General features: G+C 46.6%; 1 protein-coding gene across 4 annotated transcripts in view; it reads left to right on the forward strand.

Moving 5' to 3' along the window:
* The window catches only part of enah (ENAH actin regulator), a 124,954-nt gene that overhangs the window by 25,710 nt on the left and 76,690 nt on the right, over positions 1–22,554 (forward strand). Inside the window, exon 1 of one of the 4 annotated variants that reach the window (XM_079339331.1) lies at positions 12,874–13,917. The exons of 1 other annotated variant lie outside the window; for it this stretch is intronic. In XM_079339331.1, coding sequence (XP_079195457.1) covers positions 13,826–13,917 — 92 coding nt within the window. In that variant the 5' untranslated portion in view covers positions 12,874–13,825. Of the gene's footprint in view, positions 1–12,873; positions 13,918–22,554 lie in introns of those variants that run through there. 2 more of the 4 variants (XM_079339333.1, XM_079339334.1) reach the window with 2 other exon arrangements.

The following is a 22,554-nucleotide window of genomic DNA, read 5'->3' on the forward strand; positions in this document are numbered from 1 at the left end:
AAGCTTGCCTGGACAAATCACAGCGGGCACAGCGGGCCCCCAACCCCTCAGCTTCAGTGCAACCCCTCGGCTTTGATTGTAGCAGGGGCCCATCCTTCCAGGAGTGCAGATGTGAAAACAGCTCGTCCACTGTGTGCATGATCTGTGTCTTTAACAGCAGATTCAAGTGAGAGAAGCTTCAGTGATTGTAGCTAAAGTTAAACACACCAAGCTTTGACTATTCAAACAGACACACACACACACACACACACACACACACACACAGACTGACAATTGCTCGGTGTCTCCCTAATCCTGTCAGCCCATTGGCCCATTTCCTTTGCGATGGAATGAAAAGTACATCACCATAGTGACCACATGAATGGCCTGTTAGCATGAGAGGTGAGGTGAGCTGAGGAGACGAGAGAGAGAGAGAGAGAGAGAGAGAGACAAGAATTGGAAAGGCAGTGAGGGTAAAAGGGAGCCAAAGAATGAGCTGGAGGGTAAGGGATGAATGAATGGAGAGCGTGTTTAAGAGGTGAGAAAGTTAGTGTGTGTGTGTGTGTGTGTGTGTGTGTGTGAGAGACTTTAAAAGAAGTGATACATTAGCTCTTTTCTGTTTAGTGGAGGAGGAGCTTTAGTCGTCTCTCTGCCTCGTTCAGGAGTTCTTCTATCTTTCTTTCTTACCCTCTTCTTTTCATTGTTATTCAGTGCACCCTCCCTTCCTCCCTTCCTCCCCTTTAATTCTTTCCTATTCCTTCCTTCCTCCTCTCCCTCTCCCCCTGTTGGATGTGGTTCTAAAAAGCTATGAGGACACAGTCTCAACCTCTTTGGAAATGTAAATGGAAGGACTCTGATTTATGCAGAGCTTCTCCTCTAATGAAATGTGTGTGTCACACACACACACACACACACTCACACTCCTCATTCTGTCCAAACACTCTCGTCTGCTCTTGTTAATGCAGCTCTGTTTACTGAGAACACGTGGAGATGTCAGACCTCTGGTCTCATACTGCCTTAGCGATCTGTCTTTGTTGACGTTGTTCTGAAAGATGGAGTAGAACGTAAAATGACTTTGAGCTCTGTTCATTAGATCATCAGAACAAACAATCTTTGGCTCCCTATAAAACTATAATATGAAGCTCAAAGTTCAATGTATGAACACTTCGCACAGAAGCAAAGAAGCTCCCCTCGCACAGAGAGTCAAAGAGCTGCTTTGTTTCTACACTCGCTGACTTCATGGTCGGGTTACGTGTGTGAGACACGGCCCATCTGACAGGTGTGGATTTCAAGGACTTCAAGGATGGAGCACAGTGCCGCCTTGAGGCGCTGTCCGAGCCTCCACTGTATCACCGTGCATGCATACTGCTAATGCTATAGATTTGCTGTAGATGTGAACTTTGCTTTAACTTTAGTCTTTCTGAGCTCGGTCGCGTTGGAGTGGCTGTATTTTGTGGCAACGCCCCGTGATGGATGGATGGATCTATTTGAGTCTCTGGTGACGGGGGGGGGGGGGGGGGAATCTCCAGACAGCTCAGGCTATTTCAGAGCTGGCGTACTTCAGCAGTGGTCATACCGGTAAATATGATTGACAGCTGGTTTACCGGAAAGACAGACATTTGATACAGGCAACCTTTAACCTCTATGCTCTGTTTTACAAGAAGCCCCTGACCTACATACCCTGTCAGGGCCATGGCCATAAGTCTGGTATCAGTGATGTCATCAAGTGTGACGTGTTTACCTCTCACAGGTATCTGTAGGTAATAACCAACCATCAAGAGCAAAGCCACATTCTGTGTGGAAGATCCAAGCAGCATGATGCTTAAAATACAACGTTTTTCATTTCCTGGAGTGTCCGCTAGAGGCTGGCTGCGGGAAACACAGGAAGTCACATACACACCCATTCAAAAGTCTGTTTTTACATCAGACATGAACATGTTTACAGCCTGCTTCAATGAAACAAAAAGGTCTGATCGGCTCATGTGCATGTCTCAGCTTTCACATTAAAAGCTGCCTCAGCTAGGTCGACTCAAAGTCACGCTCAGTCAGCATTTCCAGCCTGGAGGCCGCCTTCGATGGGACTCCAGCGCTCCCTGCAGGAACAGACGGGGGACATCACTCAGGCTTGTTCTCTTAATATTCACAGTCTATGTGTAGAATCATGTCCTTTTAAAGACCGACTTGATTTGATGTTGACCTTCATCCCTTCGAGGTGTGGTCGATAGTAGTCCTCTCCAAGGTGGTCCGCCTGTGTTTCCTGCTCCCTGTGGGGGTCTGAGAGCCCAGTGTTTCTATTCCTGCTGCTCCATCGATCCATTGATTTTGAACATCAATCCCGTAACTGAGCGCAGCTATTTACAGAACGAAGACCAGTGAGCGCCCACTTGTCCTGCATTTTCAGGGTCTGTGTTGTAAAGCGTGGACACTGACCAGCACGCCTTAGTCAAATGCTACTGATGGACGTGTCGCGAGTCCTTTTCGTCAGGATCTGTTTCTGTCCTCTGAAATGACATCCAGGGTGTTGTCAGGGTGAGCACAGACACAGTGAGCACTCGTTTTTGCGGTGTGTCCAGCTCCATCGCTACCCGTCGGCACTCGTCTGCCTTTTTGGGTGGATTTGACGCGTTGAAACGCGCAGGTCAGTGTCGGCGCGGCTGAAGAGGGAAATCTCTGATTGGCTGTTCGGAGGTTTCATTTACCTCCAGCTCTCGCCGCTGGTTGGAGCGGTTTCTTATTTGTTGCCTCCGCCTCTAAAAGACCAAAGGCTGACAACGCCAGCGCCATTTTCAACTTTTTATCAGACGTTATTCTCGATCAGCAGCAGCTACAGTATACTACGATCAGTGACCCAACAGACACACATTGACCTCTGGTTCTTTGCCTTCCTTGATTTAATCCAAAGGAAGAGGGCAAGTCACAGTTTATTTTGGGAAAGGCCGGGGAGAAGGACCCCTCACTTCCCCCGCCCAGCTGCTCCACTTTTAGCCCTGGCTGCTGTGAGGTGAGAGAGTGTGGGCGGGTGTGTGGGACAAATGGGGAAGGGGGGGGTCGGTTCTTGGCCACTGTCACTGTCCATCGAAAGCCCCAGTTCACTTTCTCCCCCCCTGAAGTCGGCCAGCGGAGCAGCTGCTGAGTCAGTCACACCATCTGTGGAGAAAGTGGAGACCTCAAGAACTAAACCCAAAGCTTCCACAACACTTTTTTCTTTCGGGCGGAGGTGCCAGATTTCCCCATTACCGACGCCAAGATGACTCGTGACTCGTAAGTTTGAGTGGAGCTGCTGTGTCATTTTGGGGTCAAAGATTGCTGTATTGTTAAAAGGAAGGGGCGCTCCATCACCACTGCTACTTTCCCTCTGTGTTATCTCCTCTACAGCTGGGTTAGCATTCCCAGCACACGCTCCTAGGGATCAGTATGATTGAGGATTTCTGTCCGTGCCTCTCATCCCACTCAGCTGAGGAACCAGCTTTAGCCTTTAGCATCCTCCTCCTTTTCATTCATTATTTGGAGCCTCTGTCACCACATGAGAAGCCTTTGTATTTATAGAGCTGCAGTGCTTGTTAAAAGTGGTCCGAGCTCCCAGCTCTGTCAGCGGCTAGCGTCCTTCTGTCTGTGAGGTGACGGGACACTTTTCTCCTTCACTGCCTCTGGAGCTGCTGCTAAAAGCTCTCTGTGGCCCGTTTCCCCCTCGGCTTCCTCTGGCAGTGTGTGCTGGTCCCCCACTGCCTTTATCTTCAGCATCTGCACTGCTACCATTGTGATCACTACTACAAAGCTGTGCCTTCTCCTCGTTGTTACATATTGAAATGCTCCAGGTTAATTCTTCCTCATCGCGTCTGCTCCTCGTCCATAAGGGAGCAGCTCTCTTCTCATAAGACACTTGATACTTGTAAAGATGTATAAATGTGTATCTTAAAGGGGCAGCTGTGGCTCAGTGGGAGAGTCTGTCGGGGGTTCGATCCCCAGCTCCTGCAGCAACATGTCTTTGTCGGTATAAATGTGTCTGACTGGATGAGTTCACCCACTGATGGGCTCGAACATGAGAACAGCACTATACGAGCTCAAGTCCTTTTACCATCCCATCTCAACATGAGAGCGAGCACAATCAAATGTGTCCGTTCATTATTAAGCTAAACAGAGACACAGCTGAGTAGAGCTGCAGCTATCGAATATTTTACTAATCGAGTATTCTATCGAAAATCCCCATCGATTGATTGATTAATCGAGTCAATCATACTTTTGCTTCATTAAGGTTTAACTCGTCTCGGGTCGTCCCTACAAACCTGCTTGTGGTCTTTGCAGTTACCATGGTAACACCTGCTTGTAACAACCAACCACCTGTGCTCTACAGCTGCTGACATTCACCATATTACTGACAGGGTCCCAAACTGACCTTTGGATTCACTGGTCAAGGTGGCAGGTAGATGAAACATACAGACCAAACATGTTTTAACGGCTGAAATAACAGACAGTGCAGTAGTATTGTGAAGCCGATGGTGTCGAAAGCCTTGGAAAGATCTAGGAATACGCCAATACCTTATTCCCCCTTTTCAATGGCGTCATTGATCTTTTTGATAAGATCAAGGATCGCCATACTGGGAGGGGCTGAGAATGTTCCGTTTATTGAGATAATTATTAAGTCTGTTGTAAACCACTCTTTCCAGTATTTTTGAAAGTGTGGGTAGGATAGATATGGGGCGATAGTTTGTAATTTTTATCACCAGATTTGAAGACTGGGATTATTGTGGGAAGTGTTGTCATTGTGGGAACAGTTCCTGTAAGCAGTGAGAGATCAGTACAGCGTGCAAAGGGTCCAATCATTTCTTTGCCAATACTTTTGAATATTTTGCTGCTAATCTCGTCCTCTCCAGCTGAGTTTGAACTCTTCATTGATACAAAATAATTATTCAATTCATTTGCAAGATCAGTATTTGTCTTTATGGCCACTCTTCAGGACACTTTCCATGATTCCTTTGAGTCTCCCTTTTAGGTTTTTAGAAGTTCAGAATAGTGATTACATTTACATTTTCTGATTATGTGTGTCAGTGTACTCTTGTAGACGTTGTATTTAGTTTTATTCTCTATATTTGATTTTTTAACATATTTGGTAGAAGCAGCATTCAGTGTTTGAGAGAAGGGAGGCAAGCTCAACGTGATGTTTAGTCATGCTTCTTGTATTTAGATGCAGAAGAGAAAAGTTATTTACCAAATTCCAGTAAAGAAGTCCCCCTTCAGTTTGGCTCGATGAATGGGAAATAATCCAAAAATCTGCCCCATGGGGGGAGAAAGAAAAGCGTGCCTCCAGGCAGATGATAGAATTGTGGCAGGCACAGAATTGTGGGGAATTTCATGTTAAATCTCATATTATTTTTAATCAACGGCTCGCACATATGGTTGAAACCCTGACGTTGTTCCCAGACAGCTGGGGATAGATCTTGACAGATGACAGCTTGTTATTCTCTAGCATCAGTGTCCCCTTGGCTTTCACAGCACGCGTGATCTTGACTTTGTCGCTGGAATTGTGGAGTTTTATGATCCTCACTCGTGGTCTGTCCGACGCGGTGAGCATGATCAATCTTCAGCCTGCTCTTCTCAGTCTGGAGGCCCAATAGTTTCAGGAGCACAGATTCGAGGAATATTTTCGGGTCAGTCCGTTCAATTCCTTCTTTCAAGTTCAGGATTTTGAGATTATCCCGACGACTTCGACTTTCCAGGTATCGACCTGTCATTGACTGTTTTCAGCTGCGTTTCCATTTCAGCCACTTTAGTTTGGAATAACTTAACGGAGTCTCCCACAGTTGATATCCGCTCTTCTGCCAATTTATGTCCCTGCTCATTTTGTGCCACCTTAGTTGTGAGTTTATCTGTGATTTCTTTTTAGTTTTAGTTTTTAACATCCATTAATGTGGGAAGCAACGCGGAAACTTTTCTTTGAACTTCTTCTCTCCTCTCGTGATGTTAGCAGCGTCCATGCACTGTGTTGTTACTTCTAGTTTGACTTTCACATGCAAGTGCCAGCTAAATATCATTAAAGCTTAGGTTTTGTTCATCAGACGAGCAGGCGCTTCAGACGTGTTCACCTAATTCACCAAATCCAGCCGACACAATTAACAGGTAACTTTGGTGTTTTTGAATGATGTGAATGAATGATTATTAAAGGTCTTCAGTTGTTTGGTTCCTACTTAGAATCCACAGAGCATTTGTCTGTCACCTGTTGTTGTTGATGGAGTCACCAGGGGGCCGAGTTAACCCAGCAACAATGACATCATTGTACAGACAGACAACAGAAGTGGTGCAGGTCAAATGACAGCAACGCAGAGTTATGTTCCTGTCCCACACAGAGAGACAGAGATGGTCTCAGCTCGATGTGTCGTGTCAGCTGTCTTTGTTCTGTGGAAGCTTGTCGTGATCAGGTGTAGATTTTGCTTAAACCTTCTCTGGTTGAGTATAGTTTATATAGTAGTAGTTATTTTCCCTAAAGTGTCAGTGTCAATCAATAAGTCACATCCCGACCGAAGGAAGAGCAGTTCTAGCTCTCAACAGAGTGTGGTCGAGATGAAGGCCGGTCTTATTTCAACAGCAGTACGCATGTTTAAATGATCTTTTGGAAGGATATGAACACTTCCTCAAACTGCAGCGAGCTCGCTTTCGAAAGAGACCTGACGTGTGTGTGTGTGTGTGCTCCAAATGTTTCCAGAACAGTGTTCACTTTCCTCGCTGTTGTCCGGAGATCAGAGGGGCAGGGGAGGGGTCGTTCTGACCTTCATCACATTGTGCTGGGGGTTTTCTTAACTATACTCTCATACACTAGTCTGAATTCCAGCTTCCTTTTTTCTACAAACTACACTTTACCATGTTCCTCTAATACTAATATGTCTCTAGTCTGTCTACAAACCCCCCAAAGATGAGAAAAGTCCATCCTCTTCATCTTTTTCCAGCTCTACTTTTCAGAAAATATGTGCTTAAACAGGCGTTTGGAGATTTTCCCTTAATGACATCACAAAGGGCAGTAGCCCCTCCCCCAGGTGGGTGACACTCCCACAGCTAGGTGTTTGTTCTGCCCTCTGAGTCTGCCTTCGCACTGTAAACAATAGGACATGGAGAAAGCATCGAGTACTCCCGAGTCCTTCCAGAGAGGGGGCGTGGTCAGACACAGCTCATTTACATATTTAAAGCTACAGACACAGAAACAGCCTGTTCTGAGCAGGGCTGAAATAGAGCGGTTTATAGACATGATCAAATACAGGATCAGAGTGGATTCACAACAACACACTTCACACACATGATGAAGAGGAGCGAGGACACTGATTTAGACTGGTTGAAGAAGAGGAGACTATTTGACCATTGATGTGGAAATAAGTCATTAGGATCATCTGTATTTTTTTGTTGGTCTCACAGCTGACAGAGTCTCACGTGTCTTTTTGTTGCATATTTTGTCAGTGTTTGTAAGATACTGTAACACTGACTCTGACACATGACGCTGGCTGTCATGATGTCACTGTTGGCAGGTGAACTCTCTTGTGGTTTTATGGCCAAGGAGAACGCCGCCATGCCAAATGAATTGCTCACACACACCAGATAAAAGAAGAAACCCCGCGCTGCACAAGTGTTTGAGACGACAGCAAGAGTCGAGGCCGCATTTCACTTCTTTATCACCAGAGTGTGAAGCCAATCAATTCTCTCCGTGGTTTCAGGGTCGAGCAGCAGATGAAGAGAGGTAGTGTAGAGGAGGCGAGCATGTTGACGTCTGCTGCACGGTGCACACTGTTCCGCTCAGGTGTGTAAAGTGATCTGTGAGCAGTCAGTGTACCTGGAAGCTTCCCCTGGGACTTGTGAAGGACAAAAGCTGCTTTCTGCTTTGTTCTGCTTTCTCATCAGTAATAGGAAGCTCTCTGTGTGCGGGAAGGAAGTTTTCTCTCACACGCCATTGTTAGCACGACACTGGCGCTGGTTCAGAGACACACCCACACCTGTCTTCTTCTGCCTTATAAGGAGCGCTGTGACCCGGAGACATACCTGTTGTTTTTCTTGTTACATTAGACCGAACACTGCTTCTCTGTCTGCTCAGAGAGACACCACAGCTGACCTCAGCCTGTGACCCACTGTGTTTGTGGTTGCACTTTAAGTTAGGTCTGTTTAATGCCATCATTATATATTCTGTATTTATATCAGTCCCTAGAGAGAGACAGAGACTCGAGCCTCTGGACATTGAGCGCCTCGAAATGAGCTCAACCAGCGGCCCAGGTTCTCAACATTTGAAGACGATACGAAATCAACTCACACGATATCGATGCATGTTTCCACACAACACAAGCAAACACAGAACTCCTGTAAGCCTGTAATAAAGGAGAATATCTTGTTTCTGTTGTAAACAAACAGCACACCATACTGTATGGTGATGTATCCTATCCTGTCGTATCCGTGGGTTAAATATGACCTGAAATCTGTCTTTCAGAGTGGAGTCTCAAACACTGTGATGCGTTTATTGTAAATATTGTCTCTCACACTTCTTCAGGTCAGCGTCATATCAGGTCATGTAGCCTAAATGTTGCTAAGCTAGCAGGTTTTGACCCCTCTGTCTGTGCTGCGCTCGGTCCCAGTGTAGTCCAGTATCCCAGTTAGCTTCACACAAGTTCTGTGCTAGCTTCGAGTCAGAGGAGAAGAAGCCTTCTTTGTAGTCCTGCTGGGGGACGCCCTCTGCTCTCTTCATCTCCTTTGAGTCAGCTGGAGTGTGTTTTTGTTGACTGCTGAGGCAAAAAGGACTGCTGACTTGTCTGATGATGTCAACTCTTTTCCTCCCCCCCCCCCCCCCCCCCCCCCACACACACACACACGTTAAGAAGAGGAGGCTGTTTGTTGAGTTTAATTAAAGAGGAGGGCTGACGGTGAAGGCCTCGCTTAGAGACACGCCGCTGTAACAGGAAATGACAGAGAGGGAGAACATCTGTAATTAAACATTGTAATATTTGCGAGTGTTCTTCTTCCTCTCCTGTGCGTTTGATCCAGATGTTTTCTGATGACTTTGTGTTCCTGTGTGTGAGAGCTCCATGTTCAGCACTGGTCCTTACAATCAGGACTGAAACAAACTGCTGAATGTCCTGCCTTCACGTTAGAGACGTAATAATCCTCTACCGGATCGAGACGCTAACATAGCGTCACTTTAAAGCCCCGTTTCCACACAGCGGCCCGGTAAGGATCAGTACAGTCTGGTTCAGTAAAGCCTGATCTCGTTCCTGTTTCCACAGCCACCCTGCCCTGTTTGGTAGGTGGCGTGTCAGCCGTATGCTGATAGCCGCGTCAGCCATGCAATAGCGTCACATCATAGCAGCTCATTGCTAACAGCTAACCCGCTATTAAATTCAACAAAGGAGCTTTGTTTCAGAGAAGGCTGTGTGCCGCGAGGAGAAACAAACAGACATAAACAATCAGCTGTGTGTTTACAGTCAATGGTTTAAACACGGGAAGTGACGACCAATCAGCGGACTGCAGTGTTTAGCTCCACCTTTTGGGTCGGATGAATATTGTCGGCCCCCCAACAGAAAGGTCCCAAAAAGAAGGAGGGTACAGGTGGGTTATTTGTGGATCTTTCTCGGCTTTGGAAACTCCACAGAAATGCGTGCGAACTGAAGTGAAGCGCTCGGTGGGAACCTGTGGGGATGAGTGACGGATTGAATGTGGACACAGACAGAAGTCCACTGAACATCTTGTTTTGTTTTCTCTTCCTCGTCATTCAACTGAGCTGTCCCCACACGGCTGATCTGAAGCTCTGCTGCCCCTTTTTAATAATGTTCTCTGAGCTCACCTTCAGCACGGACTGAGAGCACATTAACTCGCTCAGAGAAGTGACCTTATCGGCCAATCAGAGCCACTTCATAGACAAATACATGAAGGCTCATCGTATGCCAGTGGCATAGATTTAGGTAGCCTGCCGCGAAACCGCTTTTTGCACGGCCTATTTTAAAAAAACACGGCCTTGAAATGATTGCACGGCTTGACCTAGGCCGTGCAAATATCTACATTTAATAGACGTGCTTACTACACGGGTTTCTATACGGTGCTAAATATCTGATTAGGCTACATTCTAATTCTGGCAAAGAATGTTTGCCGAATACCGGTACTGAAAAGCTTAAACCCGATCCCGTTTACGTTTCTACAGCCACCCGTGTCCTATTTGGTAGACGGCGTGTCAGCCGGATGACGATAGCCGCTATGTAAATAGCGTCATATGATAGCAGCTAACCGCTGACAGCTAACCGCTAACTAATAAATTCAACAAAGGAGAAAAACGCTACATAAACAAAACCAACGAAGAAGACATCCAGCAGTTTATCTCCTCTGTCACTGTCATGTGACTCTTTATTACAAGAACTCATCCAGCTTTGTCTCAGAGAAGGCTGTGTGCAGCGAGGAGAAATACACACGTAAACAATCAGCTGTGTATTACAGTCAACGGTTTAAACACGGCGGAGTTTTGTTTACTGACGTAACAAGAAGTGAGGATTCTTTCAACCAATCAACGGACTGCAGTGACTTTTTCGGGTCAGCGCCACATTCGAAAATGCTGACAGATGATTGACTTATCAAGGTCTAGGGATCTATTATTACTGGATGACACATGTAATATTATGAATTTATTTGTTTGTTGTTTGTTTTTTAAAGAAAGTGCAGATAGAAGTAGTGGGCCAACAAAGGGGTTAGACAACATGAACCAAGTGAGTTGCAGTCAAATGATGAAGGGGTGTGTCAGGGTAGGGGCTGTACAGTAAATCAACATTATGAAGCTTGGGAAAACTAAAATGTGTAACAATGCATCTTATTGAACAGAATGCACCATTTAGAGACTTATTCAGTTTTCTTCAAAACCAGTGTGTTAGGGAGCACATAACCTCCGCTCCACCATGCTGCGCCGGCGTGAGTGACACTGAAAAAAATTTGCACCCCCTGTATTTTTTTTTGCACCCCCTGTTTTCCCATTTCTGCCTAAATCACTGGCCAGTGGTTTCCCCCACACATTCAGTGTGGATACAAAACATTGTGACAAAAAGACATGTTTAGGTCTGTTTTTAGATTGGTTAAAACAGAAACAGAAGACTGACTGAAACACAAAAGTCAATCGAAGTCAGAATGAAGAGAATAAGTGCAACATTCGACTGAAGACTTTTTGAAGATTCAACATCAGGCTGCGTGTCGGCCGCTCTGAGCGCTGTCCTCAGCCTCCTACAGGTCATGTCTTGTACCTGCGTCCTCTTTGCTCCGTGTCTGCTGGCTTCACTTTGTCTAAAGACACAGCAGCTGCTCTTGAGCTGTGGATTATTGAAAGTGTCTTCTCACATCTCTTCAGCAGCGTCACAAATACCTCGCTGTGTTTGTGGCTGCAGCCTCTGGCACACACGGACCCTGAAATGCACTCAGTCCTCGGGGGCAGGGGACAGACAGACCCTTCTTCTCTGCTCCCGTCTCTATCAACGTTGAGGCTGGATACCTTCATCAGTATGGAAGGATGACAGGGAACACATGGTGATCAGGTTTAATACATAAACAGAGCTTAAAGAAGGACAAGTGGAGGCTTTGACATACTGTTGTTGCCCCTCTTTAGAGTACAGTCTGTACGATCTGGGTCAACTTTCCAACTTCAGCTGTGACTGTGATGACAAGGAGAGAGCCACCTTTAAATGTTTGGCAGATAAATCCACCACCTGTGTGTTTACAACAGCCATCATGAAGCGAGCTCCTTCTGTTAGTCCTCGTCCCCTCCTTCCTCCCCTCCTTCCTCCCTCGCATCGTCTGTGCTGCTAAAAAAGGAAGGAGCTGATTACAGGTGTCTCACGCTGCTCTCTCTCATTTTCTCCCTCCGCCCTCGTCCCTCTCTCTCTCTCTCTCTCTCTCTCTCTCTCTCTCTCTCTCTCTCTCTCTCTCTCTAATTGATTGTAATAGCTCTCGATGCGTGTGCCGTGTTTAGACAGCGTTTGACCGGCTGTTTAGCAGAAGTGTGACAAACGGCTCTCCTCGCAGACCTTTCCTCCGTCACAGCTCGTTTCCAGTTGGCGTACACACGCCGCCGCCTGCCTTAATAAAAGTCCTCGTGATGGTTCAGTCCATTAGCCGAGCCGCTCCAGTTCAGGAACACTCCGGTAATTGAATGTAATCATTGAGAAACATTTGTTTCTGAATCCTGTGCTCTCTGCACTTGGCTGTTGTTTGAAGCGGTGACAGGAAGTGTGTGTGTGTGTGTGTGTGTGTGTGTGTGTGTGTGTGTGTGTGTGTGTGTGTGTGTGTGTGTGTGTGTGTGTGTGTGTGTGTGTGTGTGTGTGTGTGTGTGTGTGTGTGTGTGTGTGTGTGTGTGTGTGTGTGTGTGTGTGTGTGTGTGTGTGTGTGTGTGTGTGTGTGTGTGTGTGTGCGCGCGCGTGTGCGCGCGCGTGAACGTGTCAGAAGAGGATTTGTTGTGTTGGCTTAAAGCGCCAGCGTGTTATTGTGATGAACAATTACACATCTGTCCTCGAGCCCTCGTTGTTCTGACCTCAAGAGTCCTGTACATCTGTTCCTCGCAGCTCTCTCTCTCTCTCTCTCTCTCACATGCTAATATCAATTTGCCGCCCTCCCAGGGCTGATTTCATGTCTGTTGTGCCGGCTGCTGTCCTTTCATTTGAACATTTGTTTAATCACATCATCACTTGAATGAGTTTGTAGCCTTGAGGTGAATCACAGGCTGAATTCAAACAGTGGAAGAGACGCGTGTTCACTAAGTTGCTCCTGAATCAGCTGACGAGTTCTCCTCTTCCTCAAATCAAACTGTTCAACACTTTGAATGGAGGAGTTTTAAAAAGAGGAAGAAAACAGTCACAGATGAAATGTGCACCGCGAGCCATCTTTAAAAATACATGTCAGACTCCCACATGAGAGGAGCGATGACCAGCCTCCTCCTCACAGGACCATGACTCCACGCTGTGTTTCACAGTTTGCTCTGGATGTAGGATTCCTCAGGCCTCCCATGTGACGCCTCAGATTCACCACGTTCACACACGCTGCCTGAAGCGATTGCCACCAAACATCTCTAACTGTGAGGACTCTGTGTGGCGTCTTTGTTTTGGAGCGGGGCGAGTGTGGTGGGCGTGAGGCAGGGAGAGAGACGCAGTGATAAAAGCAGAGCGAGAAGCTGGGAGGGAGGAAGAGGAGGGAGCCACAGGCAGATAATGAAAGGGGGGAGACCAAGTGAGAGACGAAAGGTATGGAGACGTAGCAGAGGGAGCGAGCGGAGAGAAGGATCCCCCCCACACCTCGACGTGAACCCTTCTGGGCTGAGCTTCCACACCAGCACAGTGATATCCCCCCAACAGCTCCCCGACTCACGGAGCCCAGAGAGCGCAAGAGCAGGCTGTGTAGGAGCAGGAGCCTGTTGCCTGGATACCCCTGCTGTCGCCACGGCGGCAAAAGAGCCAGCACTGAACTGAGTGTGTGTTTGCTGGCTGGTGCTGCTGCCATGGGAGAAACACAGCTGGCTGACTGTCTGGATGGTTCCGTGCTGGTTTGCTCATTTTTTCTTCGCTGGCTGACTCGCTGACATCACACGTATGAATAAGGAAGGAATCACCCTGACGCGGGGGCTTTGAGGGAGGAGGTGGGAGGTGGGGGGGGGGGGGGGGGGGGGGGTTTGAGGGCTTTGAGGGATGAAGAAAGCTGTTTGATCGTGAGGCGAGAGAAACCAGAGAGATTCCCTTGGCTACAGAGCTTGGAGAGAGAAGGCGAGGAGACCCTGAGATAGCTGAGGGAGGGGGAGGCTGGCGAGGAGGGGGAGGGGGGGAGTAGAGCTGGAAGGGAAGGAGAGGCAACTAGCAAGCTGCGTGGAGCCATGCAGATCCAGTCCTCTGGTCCACAGTCCAAAGTCTCCAACTTCATCCTCAGTCAGAGATGTGTCCTGGACTCCAAAATGGAAATCCACCGGTACGTACCTGCTGTCACACTAGTAGGTTCTGCTCCTGCATTTCTTCATCAACCTCCATCTTCATGGCTGCTCAGTCTTCATCAGGGAAGCAACGAGGCTTCATCAATCTGTTTCTCTTGATGTTAAACACGTGAAGTTTTATTGAAGACAACAAGTTTTAAGATGGTAACATAAAAATGGAGCTTCAGTCAAAGAGTACGGCAGAGCCTCGTGTTCTCCTGTAGTGAAGCACAGAGTCCTTCTGTAACAGATTAAAGTAGCATTAGTCGCTCCTTCACACATGCACAACACCAATGTAAAGGTGATGTTTTCAAACTTAAAGGAGTAATAGGTCACTCTGACACCTAGAGTATAAATTGGGTACTGCGATCCAGCTTCAAACATTACAGAGAGCTGTCTCTGCCCCTCCTCCCTGCTGTCATTGCCATGAGGTGGACACTGTAGCTTCAGTGTTTAGCCAGCTCTGCATCGGTCTGTAAACATTTCTGCGTTCTAACCTCAAAGTACCGACCTTCTCTGGTGCGAAAGTGAGGCGTCTTTCTGTGTGAGTAACCCGTGTGCCTGTCACCCTGAGGGCTAACTGAGGCTACAGCTAGCTGCACTACTAACTCCTGTATCATACTGCCGCAACATACATGCAGTACGGAGGCGGAGCTTAATTATTGATGCAGTTTGTGTGCAAGAGACATTTCATGTGCATAGTGTAACTTTCTGAGTGATGTTTGATGTTGTTCTGTTTCCTGCCAAAGGACTGATGTTATGAACTAACTCTGGTGCAGTGCATCAAATGATGTTTGTTTTGGTTGCACATGGTCCCTTTCAAATAACTTAGAATTAAAAAAGAGATGGTCCTTGTCAGTATCCCTGAGCTTGTTAGCTGAAGGGATGATGGTCTGTATGTGACCTCTGACTTCCTCTTTACCCGCAGAATCTCTTTTCTATCCTCTGAATAGACGAGAACTAACAGTAGTGACTGAACACAAGGCGGGGACTTGTCTGTGTGAAATGAAGGGACCAGCTGACGGACCCTCCAGGTGTTTGGCTGGTGGTCACCGTGTGTTATGCTTGTGGTCGTGCAGGAAACACGGCTGGAGGCCACACAGAGGAGCTAACGCTTCTTTTCATTCAAATGTTGAACTGCACACTGTGTGATTCCATGTCCAGTGTCTCTAAATGAAATATTTGTTTATAGTGTGGCTGAGCTCTCCATATATCAAACACAGACCAATGTGAAAACAGCAGGAGATAGAAACAACACTTTGACATAGCAACATGTCAGCCTCTCTAAGTGGTCCAGTTCTGATGACCTCATGTGACAAACAGCAGATTAACGTTCTACGATTCCCCATGAGGGACAATCCTCCCGTTCATGTGTGAGGAGCTGGACATTGAACAGATCTTCACAGGTACTTTATGAACGTTGAAGAACATTTGGCCTCAGTCCACTGTTCAGACTCAAACAAGTCGTTCCAGTCGTGCCTCTCAAAGCTTCACTTGTTGGTTTCCATGGTGATCAGTTGACGAGTGAAAGCAGAGCGCTGCTTGGTCGGAGACCAGACCTGCTCTGCTGTCAATGCCTTCCCTGTCCCGGCGTGAGAAGGGGGCGTGGTTCGCCTCTTGTAAAACGAGCCAGGCTCCCCGTATACACGCCGCGCTGCACGCTGAACCCTGAAACACCCTGCAGTGTATGACTGTGGCCTCATTAGACCGCCGTCATCACCTCTTTGTACATTCATGTTGGTGGCGTGGTATTGGTGTTCCAGTCAGTGAATTCACATCATGTTTCGACGTCGCAGAAACACAGCGGGAGTTTCACACAGAAACATGGACCGGCACGCACGGCGCTCCCCCGCTGGATCCGCTGAAACCACTTCAACCAAAGCGTCTGTTCCTCGTAATGAGGGCGGTACAGAGGGGATCACTTACTCCCCCAATTAGGCTTCTGCAACACTCGGATTGACAGCCAAATGCTCACAGGGTGTCAATATCACGATTTGAAACGGCAGTGTGTGTGCGCGTGTGTACCAACATGCTAACATGCTACATTTCCAGACTGGTACTGAATGATTTGTTGGGGTTTCTTAGCCTACTCTGCAGGAGCTTGGTCCCACAATGCTGGGTTACCACGGTGCTGAATAAGGGAAGAGTCATGAAAAGGCGATGAGAGGGGGAGTCACCTGTGGATGGTTCGTGTGAGCGAGCCGCTCGAGGTTTAATTGAATCGGAGAGGATTCTGTGCATCGGGCTCGACTGCCACTTAAACAAGCCGAGTGCTTGAATAGGCCCGTTGATGGGCCAGGTAATTACTCAGCAATAATGTTTTACACCATAATGACCCGTGTTCGGTGAACAGGAAATAATTGCAGAACAACAAAGTGCCATTACTGTAGTTTAAAGTGGTGTTGAATGCTGTTAGTCACATCGTCTGAGAGCTGTTCCTTCTTTTCTCTGGAAATATTAAAAACAAACTTCCACGTGACAGTTCCTGCAGTGTAGGAGGAGGATGTAGAAGTTCCTGTTCTCTGATTTTGGAGCGGCTGTGCCTCAGTGGGTAGAGTCTGACGTCTCTCCACAGGGAGGTCAGAGGTTCAATCCCCAGCTCATGCAGCCACAAGTCCGATGTGTCCTGAGGCAAGACACTTCACCTCAAGTTGATCCAAATACAAGAATGATATCTTCATACAGAGGCTAAACAGTATGGCTCATATATACTAATCCAGGGTGTCGTCTTTGGTATGTAAAGAAATGTTGATTCCTGGACTGCTTCATTGACAGATCAATAGAGATCTGATTAACTGTCAGCTGATATCAGCAGATCTGTATGGCTTAATCCCATCACAGATATTCAAACAGCATTTCATTTGAGTTCCATTGTATTACACTTAGCAGTTCTCCGTCACCAGCAGAGGGCGCTGTATGGATTGCAACAAACATCACGACTCTCCAGAGAGTCGTGATCCTGACGTCATTGTCATTCTCTGTCAGACACAAACTCTGTCTGTCTGCAGATCAGAGAGCGATATTGATCCTCAGTGCAAAGTGCTTCTGTTATGTGTTTGATGCACCTGTTTAGTAAAGATGAACACCTGTAAGTGTTCTCTATCACTTCTCATATGCTGCAGTTTAAAACGACGTCGACCTCCTCACAGGATTTGAAATGATGGACAGGAGTCGCACGTTGAGTTTACATTTCCTACCTGAGCATGAGTGCTTGTCACTCATTGGACCGTCTCTGATGAGGCGCTCTTTCTCCGGCTCCTCATTGAGAATCAGTCGCAGTAGGGTTGTCACAGTGTGAGAGTGGGCGTCGTGAAATCCCTGTGAGACTGTGGCTGATAAAACACTGCAAGCCAAACCACTGACATGAGTACGATCCACACGCTGACCTTTGTTCACACCAACAAAGCTGAGAGTCGCCACCACTCTGCTGCTGAGAGCTGTTCACTGAGCTGGCACACACACACACAGTCATCATGATGCTGGGCTCTTCTGGGTTATATGTATCCACTGGTGGCGTTGGCTCCTTTATCACACCTCAGGTGTTTTTACTGCTTTCATGTCACACAGTGATCTCTCTCTCTCTCTCTCTCTCTCTCTCTCTCTCTCTCTCTCTCTCTGCTGGAGTTGATGACTCATACTTGTGAGTGGAGGGTCTTTTCTAATGACTCATGATACACTTAATGGGTTCGTGTTTATAGTAAGGATGTCAGGTAACTGAAATGAAGCTATCCATCTTTTAAATCAAGATTCATCTCCTCTTATTTTGTCCCTTCAGTCTCCCCATAGATAGTGGTCCTCGGTGTCTCCACCTGATGACATCTCATGTTGACCTTTGGTACCGTCCACCTGATGACATCCCATGTTGACATTTGGTACCATTCACCTGATGACATCACATGTTGACATTTGGTACCGTCGACCTGATGACATCACATGTTGACCTTTGGTACCATTCCTTGGAGCTGTTTGTCATCGTTAATCACTTCCTGTTTCTGTTTTAACTTTTTGTCCTAACCAGAAGGTTCCTTACTGGATTTCAAAATAAAAGCACGGTTGAATTCAAACAAAGCAAAGTACTGGCAGCTTAAGACAGGACGAAACTTCAAAATAAAAGTCTCACAATGTTTATTGTGAAGGCCTTCACCTTGGACTGGTCCTTTTCATCTTTTCTAGATTTATTCTAATGACTGGATGGATTATAATAAGTTTGTAAAAAATGAACCCGTCAGTTGTCTGAAGTCTCAGAGGTTACTGTAACACTGAACTGAACTGAACAGCCCTGATCCCCCTGATCTCATGAGGCCACTTTGGAATACAAGACCCTCAGGCAGCAGTCAAACGGGGGACTTTCTCCGGTCTGTGAGGCCTCTGCTGTTCTTCCTGCCCGCCCTGAACACTTCCATATGGGCTGGAAGCTCTCTGCGTACTCACCAAGCCACAAGTGATTAAAGAGAGGGAATGAGAGGAGGCGGGACAGCTGGACGAGGAAGTAAAATAAGAGGATGTGAGGTAAATATTAAAGACATGGTTCCAGACAGAGTCAGTCGAAGAGGATGCAGATGAGCTGTGACGTTCCTTCCTGAACAAACAGCTCATCTCTCTGTCCCTCTCCTGACTTTTTAAGCATGATTCCTCCGGCCTCGTTGAACCTTTAAATATATACTCAACAAAAATATAAACGCAACACTTTTGTTTTTGCTCCCATTTGTCATGAGATGGACTCAAAGATCTAAAATTCATTCCAGATACACAATATTACCATTTCTCTCAAACATTGTTCATAAATCTGTCTAAATGTGTGATAGTGAGCACTTTTGCTTTGCTGAGACAATCCATCCCACCTCACAGGTGTGCCACATCAAGATGCTCATCAGACACCATGATTAGTGCACAGGTGTACCTTATACTGCCCACAATAAAAGGCCACTCTGAAATGTGCAGTTTTGTCTCACAGCAAAATGCCACAGATGGCGCAAGCATTGAGGGAGCGTGCAATTGGCATGCTGACAGCAGGAATGTCAACCAGATCTGTTGCTCGGGCATTGAATGTTCATTTCTCCACCATAAGCCGTCTCCAAAGGCGTTTCAGAGAATATGGCAGTACATCCAACCGGCCTCACAACCGCAGACCACGTGTAACCACACCAGCCCAGGACCTCCACATCCAGCAGGTTCACCTCCAAGATCGTCTGAGACCAGCTACTCAGACAGCTGCTGAAACAATTGGTTTGCATAACCAAAGAATTTCTGCACAAACTGTCAGAAACCGTCTCAGGGAAGCTCAACTGCATGCTCGTCGTCCTCATCGGGGTCTTAACCTGACTCCAGATCGTCGCCGTAACAGACTTGAGTGGGCAAATGCTCACATTCGATGGCGTCTGGCACGTTGGAGAGGTGTTCTCTTCACGGATGAATCTCGGTTTACATTGTTCAGGGCAGATGGCAGACAGCGTGTGTGGCGTCGTGTGGGTGAGCGCTTTGCTGATGTCAATGTTGTGGATCGAGTGGCCCATGGTGGTGGTGGGGTTATGGTATGGGCAGGCATCTGTTATGGACGAAGAACACAGGTGCATTTTATTGATGGCATTTTGAATGCACAGAGATACCGTGATGAGATCCTGAGGCCCATTGTTGTGCCATACATCCATGAACATCACCTCATGTTTCAGCAAGATAATGCACGGCCCCATGTTGCAAGGATCTGTACACAATTCTTGGAAGCTGAAAATGTCCCAGTTCTTGCATGGCCAGCATACTCACCGGACATGTCACCCATTGAGCATGTTTGGGATGTGCTTGACCGGCGTATACGACAGCGCGTACCAGTTCCCACTAATATCCAGCAACTTCGCACAGCCATTGAAGAGGAGTGGACCAACATTCCACAGGCCACAATTGACAATCTGATAAACTCTATGCGAAGAAGATGTGTTGCACTGCATGAGGCAAATGGTGGTCACACCAGATACTGACTGGTTCTGAGTCCCCAGACCCTCAATAAAGCAAAAACTGCACATTTCAGGGTGGCCTTTTATTGTGGACAGTCTAAGGTACACCTATGCACTAATCATGGTGTCTGATGAGCATCTTGATGTGGCACACCTGTGAGGTGGGATGGATTGTCTCAGCAAAGCAAAAGTGCTCACTATCACACATTTAGACAGATTTATGAACAATGTTTGAGAGAAATGGTAATATTGTGTATCTGGAATGAATTTTAGATCTTTGAGTCCATCTCATGACAAATGGGAGCAAAAACAAAAGTGTTGCGTTTATATTTTTGTTGAGTGTAGTTTCATCTCGCACGCCGCTCCAGCTCTCAGGATTGATCACCCTCGTCCATTGTGAGACGAAGCTGACCGAGTGTCCGTCTACTGTCACGGGACGCTGGCTGAAGAGGTCAGACTGGAGAGACTGAGTTCATTTGAAGACTTTGTTCCTCTCTTCTTAGTTTGTTAGTTAAGTGAAACAGAGGAAAGAGCAGTCGCCTTAATTGAGAAGAAATGTTTAAATGAAGAAAAGATTTAAAGATTTTTTTATTGTCTGCTAAATTTAGACTGCTTGAATTCCTCACTCGTTGTAGTTGAGACTCAAGTACGATCAATTTATCTTCAACTGTCACAAAGAGGGAGAAAGCCAGCAGGCTTCTGCAGAGTTCAGACCCCAGAGAGAGAGACAGACAGACAGACAGACAGACAGACAGACAGACAGACAGACAGACAATTTGTCGAGCTGTCTTGAAAGTCTTCCTCTTTCTGACATATTCTGCAGATTTTCTTCTTTCGGGTCACATCTGTCTTTTGGCAGCTCCAAGTGAGCGAGGAAATGAACTAGGGCTGAAACGATTCCTCGAATAACTCGAATAACTCGATTACAAAAATTCATCGAGGAATTTTCGCTGCCTCGAGGCTTCGTTAAGTTTTTTTTTGTTTTTTTTTTGCGTCATCAAAACTTTGGTATGAATATAAAACATGTTTAATGTAGCTGCAGCTACCTGCTCCTCTCTCTTACACAGACACTTCAACACGCACACGCGCGCACACGCGCGCCCCTTTTAACTTTTGTGATCCATACGACCGAGTCGGGAACACGTGATCCGGTCAAACCGTCGGCTTTTCTCCGTTCACTCTCTCCGTGTTTGAAGCTAACATAACGATAGCAACGTCCTCACAGTCTCTGCCATAGACGCGTCTCTGGTCTCTGTAGTCTCAGCTAACGTAACGATAGCAACGTCCTCACAGTCTCTGTCATAGACGCGTCTGTGGTCTCTGTAGTCTGTGAGCGCGCTGAATGCACGCGCTGCAGGAGCAGACAGAGATACACTTTTAATAATATAAAGGCTGATTATATGAAATGTCTAATGTCTTCAAAGCTAAATCAAGACAGAACTTGTTTGTGGAATAATAATTCAGCAAATATATATTTAACGTTTCTCAATTTCCTTATCTGACATAATGATTGATTCTGTGATTGATTCAACAGAACATAATGCTTTCTCAGTTAAATGTACTGTAACAGATGTGTAGGCTACACAAAACACTATTTGCTATTTCAGCCATTAAAACATGTTTGGCCTGTATTTTTCATCTACCTGCCACCTTGACCAGTGAATCAAAAGTTTATTTGGGTGACTGTCAGTAATATACTGTCAGCAGCTGTGGAGCAGAGGTGGTTGGTTGTAACAAGCAGGCGTTACCATGGTAACTGCAAAGAAGCAGGTTTGTAGGGACGACCCAAGACGAGTTAAACCTTAATTAAGCAAAAGTATGATTTATTCGATTACTCGATTAATCGCCGGGATATTCGATAGAATACTCGATTACTAAAATATTCGATAGCTGCAGCTCTAAAATGAACGCTGACTCGGAGGCGTCAGCCATGCAGCCAGCTGCTCTTCCTTCACTCGTGTTTTTGTCGCGGCGTGAACACCCTCCATCGTTCTACAAACAACGAAGATGTTATTGAACGATATTCCACCATGGCTTGAACAGCGTCAGTGACTCTGCTCTCATGTTCAGTTGACTCAGACAGAGCAGTGACGCTGCCATGACAAATATGAACTCGGCATTTGTCCGCTGGGTAAGTCAACTGTTGGTGGCACGCACGATGAGGGAGATTTCAGTTTCCCCGTTTGGTGCTTTCTATTTTTAAAGCTGCTTATGTAACTTTGGTGTATCAGCAGAGAAAGTATTCGGAGTTAGCAGCCGTTGTGGTGATGAAGTGAGCCAATCGAATCAAAATCAAAACGACTTGACGGGAAGAATAATTCACAGGTGATTAGAATGTTTAGTGGCGCCATACGACGCAAGTAAAGGCCTCTTCCTCACATCGTCTGGAACATCTCCCCCTACCCCGGCAGGATGTGACATCACATCAGCGCGGCCCCGGGAGCTGTGCTAATCCTCTTTGAAGTCAGGACTATTCTTCACTCAGAGCCTCATTAACATTAATGAAGAGAGTGTGTGTGTGTGTGTGTGTGTGTGTGTGTGTGTGTGTGTGTGTGTGTGTGTGTGTGTGTGTGTGTGTGTGTGTGTGTGTGTGTGTGTGTGTGTGTGTGTGTGTGTGTGTGTGTGTGTGTGTGTGTGTGTGTGTTTTCGTTTCTCAGAGTGTCTGAATGTTGAAATGTGCCTTTGTGT

This window comes from Symphodus melops (assembly GCF_947650265.1).
Source record: "Symphodus melops genome assembly, chromosome: 1".
Classification (NCBI taxonomy): domain Eukaryota; kingdom Metazoa; phylum Chordata; class Actinopteri; order Labriformes; family Labridae; genus Symphodus; species Symphodus melops.